The sequence below is a fragment of the Strigops habroptila genome, chromosome 2, assembly GCF_004027225.2.
Source record: "Strigops habroptila isolate Jane chromosome 2, bStrHab1.2.pri, whole genome shotgun sequence".
Lineage (NCBI taxonomy): Eukaryota > Metazoa > Chordata > Aves > Psittaciformes > Psittacidae > Strigops > Strigops habroptila.
The window spans coordinates 96434858-96448474 of NC_044278.2; the positions used below are offsets into that span (position 1 = coordinate 96434858).

At 40.3% G+C, this 13617-nt stretch overlaps 1 protein-coding gene across 2 annotated transcripts in view; it reads right to left on the minus strand.

Annotated features, from left to right (window-relative positions):
- Nucleotides 1-3852: 3852 nt before the first annotated feature.
- Nucleotides 3853-13617, minus strand: part of ATP7B (ATPase copper transporting beta) — a 29181-nt gene continuing 19416 nt past the window's right edge. For both annotated transcript variants that reach the window (XM_030477252.1, XM_030477253.1), the window contains exons 14-21: nucleotides 12932-13114; nucleotides 10889-11087; nucleotides 9412-9558; nucleotides 7962-8104; nucleotides 6955-7158; nucleotides 6727-6844; nucleotides 5825-5927; nucleotides 3853-4243 (exon numbers count right to left, since the gene is read on the minus strand). In XM_030477252.1, the coding sequence (XP_030333112.1) occupies nucleotides 3979-4243; nucleotides 5825-5927; nucleotides 6727-6844; nucleotides 6955-7158; nucleotides 7962-8104; nucleotides 9412-9558; nucleotides 10889-11087; nucleotides 12932-13114 (1362 nt within the window). In that variant the 3' untranslated portion in view covers nucleotides 3853-3978. The remainder of the gene's footprint in view (nucleotides 4244-5824; nucleotides 5928-6726; nucleotides 6845-6954; nucleotides 7159-7961; nucleotides 8105-9411; nucleotides 9559-10888; nucleotides 11088-12931; nucleotides 13115-13617) is intronic.

A 13617-nucleotide genomic window follows, 5' to 3' on the forward strand; every position in this document is an offset into this window, starting at 1 on the left:
TTGAAAATGTGGGAAGGGAGGAGGAAATGAAATGGAATAATTTCTTTCTCATGAACTTAGGGCACCAAAAAATTTTATGGCAAAACTATAGCATGAGAATGAAAACAGTTGAAAAACTTCACAGGAAACATTGCTCCTGAGCTATCGCACTAAAATAACATGAAAGGCAAAGTAAAAGATCTGATTCTTTAGATGTCTTCTGTGCTCTTCCTCCAGTCCTTTTACTGGACCCGGCTCACAGTGCTGATGAGCACCAGTAACAGACCAGCCTCTGGCTCTGCCAGGGGCTCTGCAGGCAGATGGTCCTGGTGAAGACAAGGAAAGCCCATAGTTATGTTATGCAGAAATGCAGATGCTGTCCTCCATCTCATACGCCCCTCCAGTTTAACAAGAGCACATGGTAACAAGGAACGGCTGAGGAAACTGGGGTTGTTTAGTCTGGAGAAAAGAAGGCTCAGGGGGGACCTTATTGCCCTCTACAACTACCTGAAAGGAGATGGAATGAGGAGGTGGCTGGTCTCTTTTCCCAAGTAACAAGTGACAGGGCAAGAGGTAACAGCCTCAAGTTGTGCCAGGGGAGGTTTAGATTGGATATGAGGAAAAACGTCTTCACCAAAAGGGTGAGCAGGCATTGGAACAGGCTGCCCAGGGAAGTGGTGAAATCACCATTCCTGGAGGGATTTAAAAGACACGTAGATGAGGCCCTTAGTGACAGGGTTTAGCGGTGGACTTGGCAGAACTGGGGTAAAGGGTGGACTTGATGATCTTGAAGGTCTTTTCCAACCTGAGTCCATGATTCTATGATTCTAAGTCAAAACTAGAATTTATATTTCTTTTTCTTGACTATGTGTAGCTATTCTAACTACCTTATAGGTATTTATGCACATTTCACAGCAGTTTACAACCTAAGACAGTATGCAAATATAGTTAGGAAATCTTAACATATTTTCCAGTTCATTTCAAGATGTTAAATAAAGTCAAATCCAATCTTTCTTCCTCCCAGTCCTTTGACACCTCTTCAGAGCAGGACAGTGTGATCAGTCCTCTAATTCAATAGTTTCCCAGTTCATATTACGTTCACAGAAATAAGAGAAAGCTGGGCTGGAGAGAAGGGCAGGAGATTGCCCAGGGCAGCAGCCTGCCCCAAGGCAGGATTCACCTCTGGCTAACACATGATCATCAGATATGTGCCTGTTTGACACGTGCTCCTGAAGAGTGCCCTTGGCAATCTCTTCCAGTGCTCCACAATCTTTCCTGCTACAGGGTTCCTCCCTAGTGACTAATCCGAATCTTCTTTGATTCAATAAGCCTCTTATTTCAATAAGCCACCACGAACATAAAAGACACTGCAAAGATAAAAGGAATCAATTGTTCTCTTTGTGTTTGGAGGCTTGTACTTCCTTTGAGCATTCTGTAGGCAAACCTACTCAAACTCCTTCCATCTCCTTCTTATATTTCTCATTCTCATGTATTTATGCGCTCAGGTTTTCTAGATTTCTGTTAAATCTCATTGCTCTTCTCTGAACTGTTGCTGGTTTTTCCAGACAAGCATGACATATAAAACTAGGCCTGATACTTCAGCTGATGCCTCTCCAGATCTGAACAGAAAGAGGCATTTTATGTCATACGGATGATACAGTCTTTGTACATCTCACTCAATGTTTCTGTTCATTTTGCAGCATCACTATCTGGTTAGAATGGGTCACAAAATGAATGCCAGCCAACTACTTGACCTTTTTCTGCCAAGCTTTAATTCCTCCCTTTCCTGTTTGCAAAGTTTGTCAGTTCTGTCCAATTTCTCAAGATGATTTTGAATCTTAATTCAACATGCTTGCAATCTCACCTACCTCAACATACAATACAGCACTGTTTCTTTTTCCCTGCTGTACCTCCTGCCTGAAACAGATCACAAAGCAGTCACAAAATCTCTCTTGTGCCTGCATCCTGCATTCCCACAATCACTGCTTATGCTTTCTTTTTCGCTGTACCCCTCAAAAAAAATTAAAAAAATAAAAAGAAAAAGAAAAACAAAGACACAGTGTTATTTTCTTATTTGTTTGGGTTTTTTTTAAAAAAGCAGTATTTTTACTGTAAGCACTGGTAAGAAGACATAAAACAGTGAAACAATAGACCATCTTCCCCACAGGGACATGCATAGGCGCCTATGGCATGTTTGAAAAGTGTGTGTGCTGTGAAAGTAATCTCTACACATACAAAGAGATTTTACAGGTTTAAAACCAATTTGTAATTATATTTAAGACAGCGCTGTTGACATTTGCTAAGGAGGTCTCAAATATACTATGAGGAAGGGAGAATAGGAAGACCTGCCAAATGCTCCAAGCACAGTTCTTTTCCCCTCTGACTTGTTTTTCATTTTTACATTAGGAAGATCAGGATTTGAACCCATGTTGGAAACAACTCTATCTTTAAATCAATGAAAATAAGTATTTCTTTCACATTGTTTAGCATAGTAATTCCTCTTCTTTCATTTTTTTAGATTAGACTATAAAACTCTGGTCTGCTTAATTCAGAGTCCCACAGTTGAGCAACGCAGCACCCTGGGACTGGATTCAGTGCACCAAAGCCATTGATTCCTACTGTCCCGACTCTAAAAAGTGTTAAGGGATGAACTTGACATTCACAGTGATAAAGTTACTGCAAGCTTTGGTAAATATGTTAAAGTGAAAACAGGGTTGTTCAACACCTTGATTTCCTATTAAACTAGAGCAAAGAGGCAAATTAAAACAAATTCAAAACATGAATACAAATTAATGTTAAAATTCAAGCTATTACAAATCTTCTTAGATCAAGTCCTTCCGTCATTAGAAAAGGTTATTTATATGATAGCAAATAGAAGCCACACATTTTAAGGCCTTTTTTCCACCATTACCATTTAAAATTTTGTCTCCCTTTTAAGCAAGCTGGGGTTAACTTATGCAATAAACTCACTCCATTCAGCCATGCTGGAGTCACACCAGTGCTTAGTTCTGCTCTGAGTCACACCATGGTAAATACCACTTTTGCTCACAGTGGGATAAATTCTTCACTCTAACAGAGGGAAGAGACAGACAACTGCCTAACTGCCAGGAGCTTCATGGGATCCTTCAAGGTATCCACAGGAAAATTATATGCTAATTTGGATGAGAAATTGCTCTGCCTTTGTGGACTTCAATAGAAAAGGAAAAGTTTCTGGTGACTTAAAGAAATTTGTCCCAAACAGGATTATCTGTAAACATAGTAATTACTCATAGAAGATATCTTGTGCAAAAATAGGGGGAAAAAAAGAGCTTGTATGGAGCAAAAGAGAAAATCTAGGAGAGCGTAAGGAATGACAGAACAAGTTTAGCAATGGAAATGTGCATCAAACAGATGCAATACCTGAAAACAAGTAAAAATCTTTGCAAGAGACCTTTCAGAAAGTTATAGTCAGTGAAACACTGAAGCATTTTTGGTCCAAGCAGATTCACATGAATCCTAAAGACAAAGTGCTCTCACAGTGATGTGACTAGTTAGGATTCTGCGTAAAAATACAGCTTCCTACCAGAGAGCTCCTTATGCCATGGCTATTTTCACTTGGGCAAAGAAATTAATAATTGGCAGCTCTGAAAATACTTTTGCTTCAGGTGGTCTTGAAATGATAAAAGTCAGAAAGAGTGAAAAGTATGAAATTTGGTGCCCCGCAAACACCAAAGTCCAGAAGAAAGAAACTTTTTTAGACTCTGAAAATTACAGTTTTACGTTATTTCACTACTTGCTGTGTGCGAAGGAGCCAGTTCATTATAGAGGCACGGATCCTTTCTGTGACTAGAAATAACTGGTGACCTGAAAAAAATCCACAATCCAACATCAAGCTGACTTGCAATTGTTTTGTGAGCTGAAGGAATGACTTCATTTACAACCTTGAAGCTCTTCATGAAGTCGGTCCCTGCCATCACTAGCAAGGAGGAATATTTCCTCCTCTACTAAGAATACAGTGCTTCAGATGTACTGTTCTTCATCTCTTCCATTAATGAGCAATGACCACTTGTCCCCTTCCTCCTCAACAAACCCATTATGTCTCGGCAGCTTGTCTGCAGCCAAGGAAGAGAGAGACACTTGGCTAATCTGATCCCAAGGAGCTGGTCTGGATGAATCCCTCCTCCTATCATCCATTCCAATATGAACACTGATTTGGGAAGGAGTAAGTGGCTTCATGTGGCCTTGAGCTTGTGCTTCGTAACTTTCTGTGTCTGGCTTCTTATAACTAAGAAGAGAAAGAGAAAACATGTTTAGTACCAAAAGGCAAATGTGTAGAAGTGTCTTCAGCATCAGAACAAATCAGAAACTTCTGTTAACCCAAATGTTACCTGCACTTAAGACACAATTGTTAATGACTAAGAGTACTGGTCACATAGCATTAAGACATTTCAACTTTAAAAGAGAGGGACTCTCAAAGTGAGGTTCTTCAAGAACTTTTATGAGTTTGCTGAATTACGAAAGGGTTCATAGTAGACAATTGCAGAGGAATGGGCTCAATGACCCAATAATAATTTTCTGATTCAATGTATCCTAGGTCAAAAAAAGCCCAGCAATGGCCAGTATGCATGTTCTTCTTCACATACATGTACTTTCATGTTCTTTGGAATCTGAAGTTCTGTTTAGCTGATGTAAATCTTCAAGAAAGATTATTGTCCCACAGAGTATACTGTAATACATCTTCCATAAGTCTGAAGCCAAACATGGTTTTGGGTGTTCTCAATATCTAGCCACAGTGGAGTCTGACAGTTCATGTAATCAGCACAGGATCAAAAGATCATTAATCCCTTCAATGAAATTTATCATCCTTTGTATAACTACACACAGAAAAATTTCAGGATTAAAATCCTGTAGTGGTAGGGATGATTCTGCAAACACACATGAATATGTATGTAGTTGTTATTCTAGATTGCCAGCTCATTGAGCATTTGCAGGATCGAAAACATGATGCAGCAACAGATTTCCTATATTAGTTTATACTATACTATACTACACTATACTATACTATACAGAAGACCCCAGATACAGTAGAAATATGTGGAGGTACGGACTAATTTCAGACACTGTAAAAAGTCTTGGTTTTGAAAGATGGTTATTCACAATGCTGTTAAAAAGAGGTTCCCTGTAACTGCAACCAAAATGGGCACCCAAAAAATGTAGCATAAAAAAATTACTAGAATTTGAAAAATCTTGTTATAGTCCAGAAATTGGTTCAATCCAAAAAAAATAGAGCAAGATACTTTATCTGTAACAAGGTGCAAAAGAATAAATACACTGCTTCTCTCTCAGGTGTGGTGTCCCTGCCCATGGCAGGGGGGTTGGAACTTAAGGTCCTTAAGGTGATCTTAAGGTCCTTTCCAACCTTAACCATTCTATGATTCTATGATTCTATGATTCTATGATTCCTTCTCTCTGGCTAGATTAAACAGACAAAAAAATAAAATCAGGTACAAATTTAAAAAACATCTACTGCTACGTTATGGAGAACTATCTTTTGAATTATTTTTTTCACTTGCTACAGCAAAACCAGTGCTGATCATTATCTCACTTGATCTCCAACACAGGTGTCCATATGGCATCCAGTGACACTTTTAGCTGCTAGTTAAAGAATGCTCAGTACTGTCTTAGTCCAGGTATGTTCATAATGGCAACACCTGTCTCTTTTGGAGCCAAGGGTTAGATAGAAAAACCCCAAGCTAAAAGACTGTCACATACTTCTAGGTAGACAAAGCTCAAAGTAACATCTCACTTGAGTCCCAGCAGCAGTACTGCCTATGGTTCACCAGATGATGAGTATAAGACAACTTGCCATTTCAGCTGCAGGGAAGACAGCACGACAGACACAGAAGAAGCTGCCATTGCAGCTGATCCCATCCAAGGCTGAAGCACAAGGCCAATAGGCATGAACACACCTAGCAAAAAAAGCATATGAACACAAGTCAGAGCCACTCGTTTCAATGCAGACATTTCTGTCCCTGGGTATCATAGATCAGCAGATCTACAACAGGACTTCCTCAGACCTCCATAAACACAACTAGATTGATATATATTTACTCACTTATTTTTAAATATGTCCCTTCCATTGCAAAGGATGACCTCTGCACCAATTCAGCTACAAGACAGCAGCCACAAGGCAAGACTATTTGCCCCTTCCAGATATTCTGCACATACAAAACAAAGCAAAAGCAACAGAAAGACAAGGCAAAAGTCCAGGCAAAGCAGGGAGAAGTTAGTCATAAAGAAAGAGAGGAACACTTCAAGTAAGATATAAGGAGGAATTTGGAGCATGTCTGACAGAAGCAAAGAGAGTGCAAGTAATAGGAGAGCAAATATGTGATTCAGGACAAATAAAAGAGGAAGCACCCAGAAGTGGAATGATATCTCTGATTAGAGCAGGGTTTGAATATACAGAAACTAATTCTATGTGAAATAAGAACATGCTTTTAATTTCATGATATAAGAATTTATTCCCAAGAGTTTAAAACTTGGAGAACAAAGTTGGGGGGTTTTTTTGAAAAATAAAAGAAAAGAAAAAAAGAAAAAAAGAAAAAAACAATAAAACCCACCACATTTATCTTGTCCTCCTTCTGTCAAGTTTTAAATACTCCAGGAACCTCTCTTTGGTTCCTCGAGCAGGAAATCCTGCGAGAGGCACCACAGAACTCAACTGTGCTGCTGTCTTCAACAAGCTGAGCTCTGGCAGTCACATACCTGCTGCTATGGGTATTCCAAGCAGATTATAAATTAAGGCAAGAACCAGATTTATTCGTATTCTTCGAACTGTTCTCTTTGATAAGTGAATACTGGCAACTACATCCAGCAAGTCATTCTGCAAGACAGAAGAGCATTGGAAGTTTTCCACATGCAGTCTTCCAAATACCAAATCGAAAAGAAGAGTGTCAGTGATAAAAGAGGACAGGCCAAGACTGTAGTGCTCACTCGGATAAGAACAACATCGGCTGCTTCAATGGCAACATCGGTGCCTGTTCCAATTGCAATTCCAACGTCGGCCCTGGCTAGTGCAGGAGAATCATTGACTCCATCACCAACCATTGCAACCTTCATCCTCCCATTTTGGAGCTCCTGGACCTTTGCAACTTTGTGAGAAGGAAGAACCTCAGCAAAGACTTTTTTGATCCCAACCTACGTACGAAGAAAGAAACAAAGAGAGAAAGTTGATGATATGCTTCATGCTGAAATGAAGAGCCATTTGCTGTTCTGTTTGAAGGGAAAACAAAGGAAGATCAACCAAACTAATTCTGGTGGAGGAAACGCAAGCTACACAGAAAGCTTAAGAACAACGCGCCTTTGGCATAGAAAAGAGACTGATTACAGCACCCTCCATCTTTACTGCAGAAATGCAGGCAAACCATGCTCTGCTCTTAGCTTCATGCCCCACAGGGCATGTAGAAGCAGAGCTTCAGGCTCTACTGCCCTGTCAATAAAAGTTTAATGGTTAGAAGAGCCAGTTTTCAGCTATGCATGCTGCTTAACCCACCAAAAAGTTTCAGTGAAATCGTAGAATCATAGAACTATTTAGGTTGGAAAAGACCTTTAAGACCAACATGTCCAACCCTTAAGCTGGCACTGCCAAGTCCACCGCTTAAACCCTGACCCCAAGTGCCCCATTTACACATTTCCTGAGTATCTCCATGGGTGGGGACTCTGCAACTTCCCTGGGCAGCCTGTTCCAATGTTTGACAAGCCTTTCAGTGAAGAAATTGTTCCTAATATCCAATCTAAACCTCCCCTGCCACAACTTGAGGCTATTTCCTCTTTTCTGTTTCTTGGAAGAAGAGACCAACACCCACCTTGATGCAACCTCCTTTCAAGTAGTTGTAGAGAGTGATGTTTCCCCCTAAGCTGAGTTACTTCTCCAAATTCACTGGGGTAAGCAGCTTTAGAATGTCATCATGTATTTTTTTGAAACACAAAGAAGCAAATACCTGAGTAGCAATGGCTTTTGCAGTTTTTCTATTGTCCCCCGTTATCAGCACCACATCTATTCCCATGTTTTTCAGCGTGTGCACAGCAAGGGCTGCCTCCTGCTTAACAGTGTCTGCAATTGCAATCATTCCACACAACATGCCTGCACAAAGAAATGTCCTCTGTTAGAGAGAGCTGTGGGAGGCAAAGTGGCAGCAAGAGAACAGGAGTTCTCCTCCATCAATCACACCATGGCGTCTTGTGAAATGATACATTCTGGGCAATATTGACACTCATAAGCCTGAAAAACTGTCTACAGTTCTCTAAGTTATGGGCTCTTTCTTGCACATACATGCATACTTTTGTCATTTATCTGTTTCGGATCAAACAACAAACACCTTTGATACCTGGGGATTGGGAAGAAGGGGAGGAGGGTATCCTTTAAACATGCCTGATTAGCTTTTATTGTATAGACAAATATGACAGTGGGTCAGAGAAAGTTCTCATATCTGTGTCCAGGTCAGATGTTGAAGCCACTCTTCGAGGAGGAAGCATATAGAGTATCTGCTTTTGTGTCCCCTAATCTTCCAGGGTCGGATCTCTATTATAATCAATTACTTTCATACACAAGTGTTGTACCTGTCTTCCAGTACGTTGACTCAATAGTGCATCCACATTTCCTTTACGTGACTTACAAAGTCTCACATTGGTTTATCATTGTATGTTACCTTTCAAAAGTAAGGACTTAACTAAGTTTTGCACCCCCATATCTCTATTTGCTATCAATAGCAGCGATAGGAACACCAGCTGTACATCAGGGCCCTTATTTCCATGTTAAGAGGACTTTATTTTGGTGGGTTACTGATGGAGCCCAGGCTGAGACATGCAAATGCTTCTCAAAATTGCTGTCTAGGAGCATCAGGAATATTTATTCAGTAATTGAATCAGAGACTCCATTTCCAGATCACAGATGCACTGGCAATCTATCACCGTTACAGCGGTTTCTCATAGTAAGGTATTGTCTGGGATCTCTTTCTGCTTAGCACAGAACCCCTCTGGCAAAACTCATTTAGTCTAATCTATTATACTTGAATGATCTAACGAATCGTGAAGTTTAGTCATGAAATGTTTTGAAATCAGTGATGCAATAGGTTGGCCTGTGATCCTTAAGTGATGTAAAGTTAAGATGGGACATGGCACTGCTTTTCTGAACAACAGTCCTAGACAACAGGAGATTCATAAAATAATACTTAAATTTAAAACTACCCAACAAAATCTTATAAACACTGTTCTGAGGTGAAAGCTTCTTTTAAGACACCTTGATATTTGGCAGTTCACAAGCAGTTCTGCACTAAAAGATTACTAGTTTTTTGACACTAAGCACTGATGAATTGCTCCAGAGTTTGTTTTCATCCATTCCACGGTAGGATTAACTGATGTTAATAAGTCACACCAAAGAACAGCAGTTACCATCGATAGCCACTAGTACAGCAGTCTGTCCTTTTGTTTCATGGTCTGTCATTGCATCATTTATGTCATTTGCAATATGCAAGCCATTGCGTCGCATCCACTCACGATTTCCAATCAACACCGAGTATGTGTGAGACACTGGTGGACCTTTGTGCACAGACAGAAAACAAAATGAGCAACTCAAAACCAGTGAACACAAGCCAGAGATGTTTGAGGATGACAACGCCAGGGTGCATTAGCTAGGAAAACCTCTTCTTCAGAGGTTCTTTTGTGTTCCAGACTGGCAAGGGTCACACCCCAGACACAAACAGAATTAGTCTTGTTCAAGTGCTGCTGTCATGGCCAAACACAAATGCACAGGCACTACCTGAGGCAGCCTTATAAAACTTTTCTTCTTCAAGCCTCACTCTGTGCCTGTTTATACATAGAACTGCATCATGAACTTAATGGAAGTATTTGCCTTTGCCAGTTGGCATTGTTTTTCTGAGTAAGTGCAGAATTCATGTTTTGTAAATGCCATGCTGCTTTGTTCTCACAACTAATGACTTCTTTCAAATATAAAAGCTATTTCTGGTAAGAAAAAAGTAGTTTTGTTCTAACAAACAATGAAACCATACATAGGGCACCTCATTATGAATTCAATCCAACTTCACAAGAGCTGTATGAAGCAGGTGAGAAAATATTACATTAACACCATTCACAAATGGCAGAGTTCTGATGATTAAAGTTCTTATTTCATTTAATTCTTCTAATAGCTTTCTCAAAAAGGTCAGAAGAGCCACAGCTTTCTGAAGAGAACTGATGAGCTTCTTAAGGAAGGCTTTAAATACTTTTTCTTTCTCTCCCACACTACAAAAGAGCAAAGTGGCTTCCACAGAGCCTGAAACAAATCCAGGTGTATTGGCCTAATCAAAGCCATGAGGCACTGAAACTCAGTTTGCAGATAAATCATGCTTTATTGTGCATCTGCTGAAAAGATTATTATTTTTTTAATTAAGTGCCTTGAGAGATATATGAACAGAAAACAAAAGGTCCAAGTTAATATGGAACTAAAGTGTAGGATATAAAAAGTTGCAGTAAGAAAATATATGCTAAATGTAACTGCTCTAAAGGGGGAGATAATGCTAATTGGCAAACTTCGCTCTCTGCTGGACCATTCTTCTATCCAAAAGGAACACTGCTGAGTATGCCTTAGGGCATACATATGTACTACGTATTGTATGGACTTTTTGAGTACCTGTCACTGTAGCATCTAAATTCTTATCTAGGTTTCTGAATTGCAGAGTGATCAAAAGTAGGGGAAAGTGAGCTTCATGTTTGTTAAGGCTCCTTTTTGTGCTACATGTTCTTTGTCTCCTTCTGCCATAAATCCACCTGTCTCTTGTTCCTAGCCCTATGGATTGTTTTACAGTGGTCAGCACTGTTGATTCATCAGCTCTCACACTGTGACTGGCAGTCACTTTGGTGGCAGACATACCATGTGATTCTGAGAGCATGACCAGTGTGTTATCTCCCAGAGGAGCACTGCTGTCCCCACTCCTGTTAGCGTCCAGCTTATCGAGACCCTCCTCAGCCATATCCAGGATAGCCTCAACACCTCCAACTTTGCAGCTGATGCCACAGCCTGGGACTGCCTGGAAGTCGGTGCAGTATCCCAAGCTCTGAGTACCAAGCTCCTGTGGACATAACCAGAGTTCATCATCAGTCTGTGCTACTCATGTGGAGTACAAATATTAGATAACTCCTGCTGAAAAGAGGCATCGATCCTCCTCTTCACAATGACTGACTGGCTGAGAAGCAGCATGGAGTACCAGTAGCACAGAAGTTAAAATAAGGGTGTTCTGGACATGCTGTGATTTAGATTTCCAGAAAGGGGCAGCTGTACAGATCACATCCAGGTCTCAGCCTAGCACCAGCAAACCATAAAGGACAGCTTTTCCTCATAGCTGAAGGGCAAAGCAGTTACATTGGTGGTTCATGACCTCAGCCGAGACTAGGAACTAAAGACAAATACTGTAACAATACAGCCATACAGCTTCTGAAAAGATGTAACTTCTAATTAACCTCACAGACAACTGGCAGTGGGGGAGCAGGCGTTTTATATATATGTAGTAGTACAGTGAAAAACTGTATCAAATTCCTAGAGTGATCTAGCTGGATGATAAAGGAACTGGGTCTTTCTGTTGAGTTACAGGGAGAAGCCAGCAAGTACCTTCAAGATGAGAATCTTTTGAATTACCAAAAGAATAGAGAAAATCATAGAATCACAGAATGGTTTGTGTTGGAAGGGACCTTAAAGATCATCTAGTTCCAACCCCCTGCCATGGGCAGGGACACCTTCCACTAGACCAGGTTGCTCCAAGCCCCGTCCAGCCTGGACTTGGACACTGCCAGGGATGGGGCAGCCACAACTTCCTTGGGCAACCTGTGCCAGTGTCTCACCACCCTCACAGTGAAGAATTTTCTCCTAATGTCTAATCTAAATCTCTCCTCTTTCAGCTTAAAGCCACTATAAATCTTAAAGTCATTATAAAGCTTAAAGTCAAAATACTCCTTTATAAGCAAGTTATTCTGGTTTGTCTCTGGAAGTTGGAATTACATGCACCTTTCAGAGACCTTCTTACAACACAGGGATGATAAGGCAGGTGCTAAGAATATTAGCAAACAGTAATGCTGAACAGCATTGCAATTCATATAAGCCATGATCCAGCAATAACTAGTGCATGGGATGACTATAGAAGTGGCAGGGCACTAAGACAAATTTGAAAACAGAAAATGTAAAATACGAGAAAGGCAACTGAAACATTACCCATACTCTCTTTTTTGTGACATTAACTTCTAAATTTTATCAGTGAAAGATCTATCACTAAGAAGTTTGGTATATTCTTGCAAATAAATTTTTCCATAAATCAATTAATGACTTGTCTTTGCAGAACAAAATTATCTATTTAAACCAGGCTTCCTATTTTGGTTACTATTTGTGCTTTCGTTCTTCCTGAAACATTTGAGGAACGCATGCAATATATAACTGACCTTTGAGGATTTGCAAAATTTGCAAAGACCCGAGTAACCTATTAATTCATTTGTGAAACTCACAAGTATCAGTTTAATAGTCAGGATTTAAAGCTTTTTGCCTAATCTATCCAGATAAGCAAGTGGCTAACAAAAGTGACTATAGTCAGGCAACACATGAAATGTCACCACACACATTTGCTTCACGATGCTGTTTTAAGCATAAGTATTCCTCCTGCACATACATATTCCAGTCCTTATTTCCCTACTAGTTCAGGAAAAATTTTATAAGATCTTGTTTGAGAACTCCACAGCATTATCAGAAAAGTAAAGCTTAGAATATGCCTTCTGGTATTGTCCAGACTAAGATGCACAATCATAAATCTCCCAGCTTTCCAGTCTGTTACTATTCAGGCAGGCCTGTCCCTCTGGGACTTGCTCATTTTATACACCATTGCTGCATTTGCACAGATCCCTTCAGGCCTTAGTGAATAGGAAGGGTAAGTACCTCTTTGCAATATTTAGTGACTGCCACTCCTAGAGGGTGCTCGCTGCTGGCTTCTGCAGTGCCAACCACCGCCAGTACCTTCTTCAGAGAGAGCACAGCTGTGTCTCCCAGCAAAAGCACCCTCATGACTTTAGGAACTCCGCACGTGATGGTGCCAGTTTTATCAAACATCACAGTCTTGATCTGCAAGAAATAAACCAGAGTTACTGCCTAAGCCCTGCAAGCATAGGGATGCCCATATGCTTTAGGCACATAAACACAGGCAAAACCTTAATAATCAGTGGATTATATCCACACCAAGACAGAATAAACCTGCAAAAGTAGGGATTCCTGTATGTACCTTGAACTATCTGTACAGCAGATAGTTCATTATTCATTCGCAAGTCAGTGATTTCACCAAAGCTACTTCATCCTGTACCTATACTAGGATCTCAGACAACACTCATTACAAGACTTGTACTCTTCTGTGTCTGCATGTATGTAGTTACATGCAGGATCCACATTGTTCACCTTAATCACTTTTATCACAAAGTAGATGATCAAAGGAGGCCTTTTACAAGTACCATTCTAAACAATAGCACTGGGAAGAGAGGACTCATTGATTTATTTGGTAATAGAGCAGATGGGAAGAGTACAAGAAGCTGCAACAAGTTCTGCAAACAATCACCTAACCAAATTCAACCTCA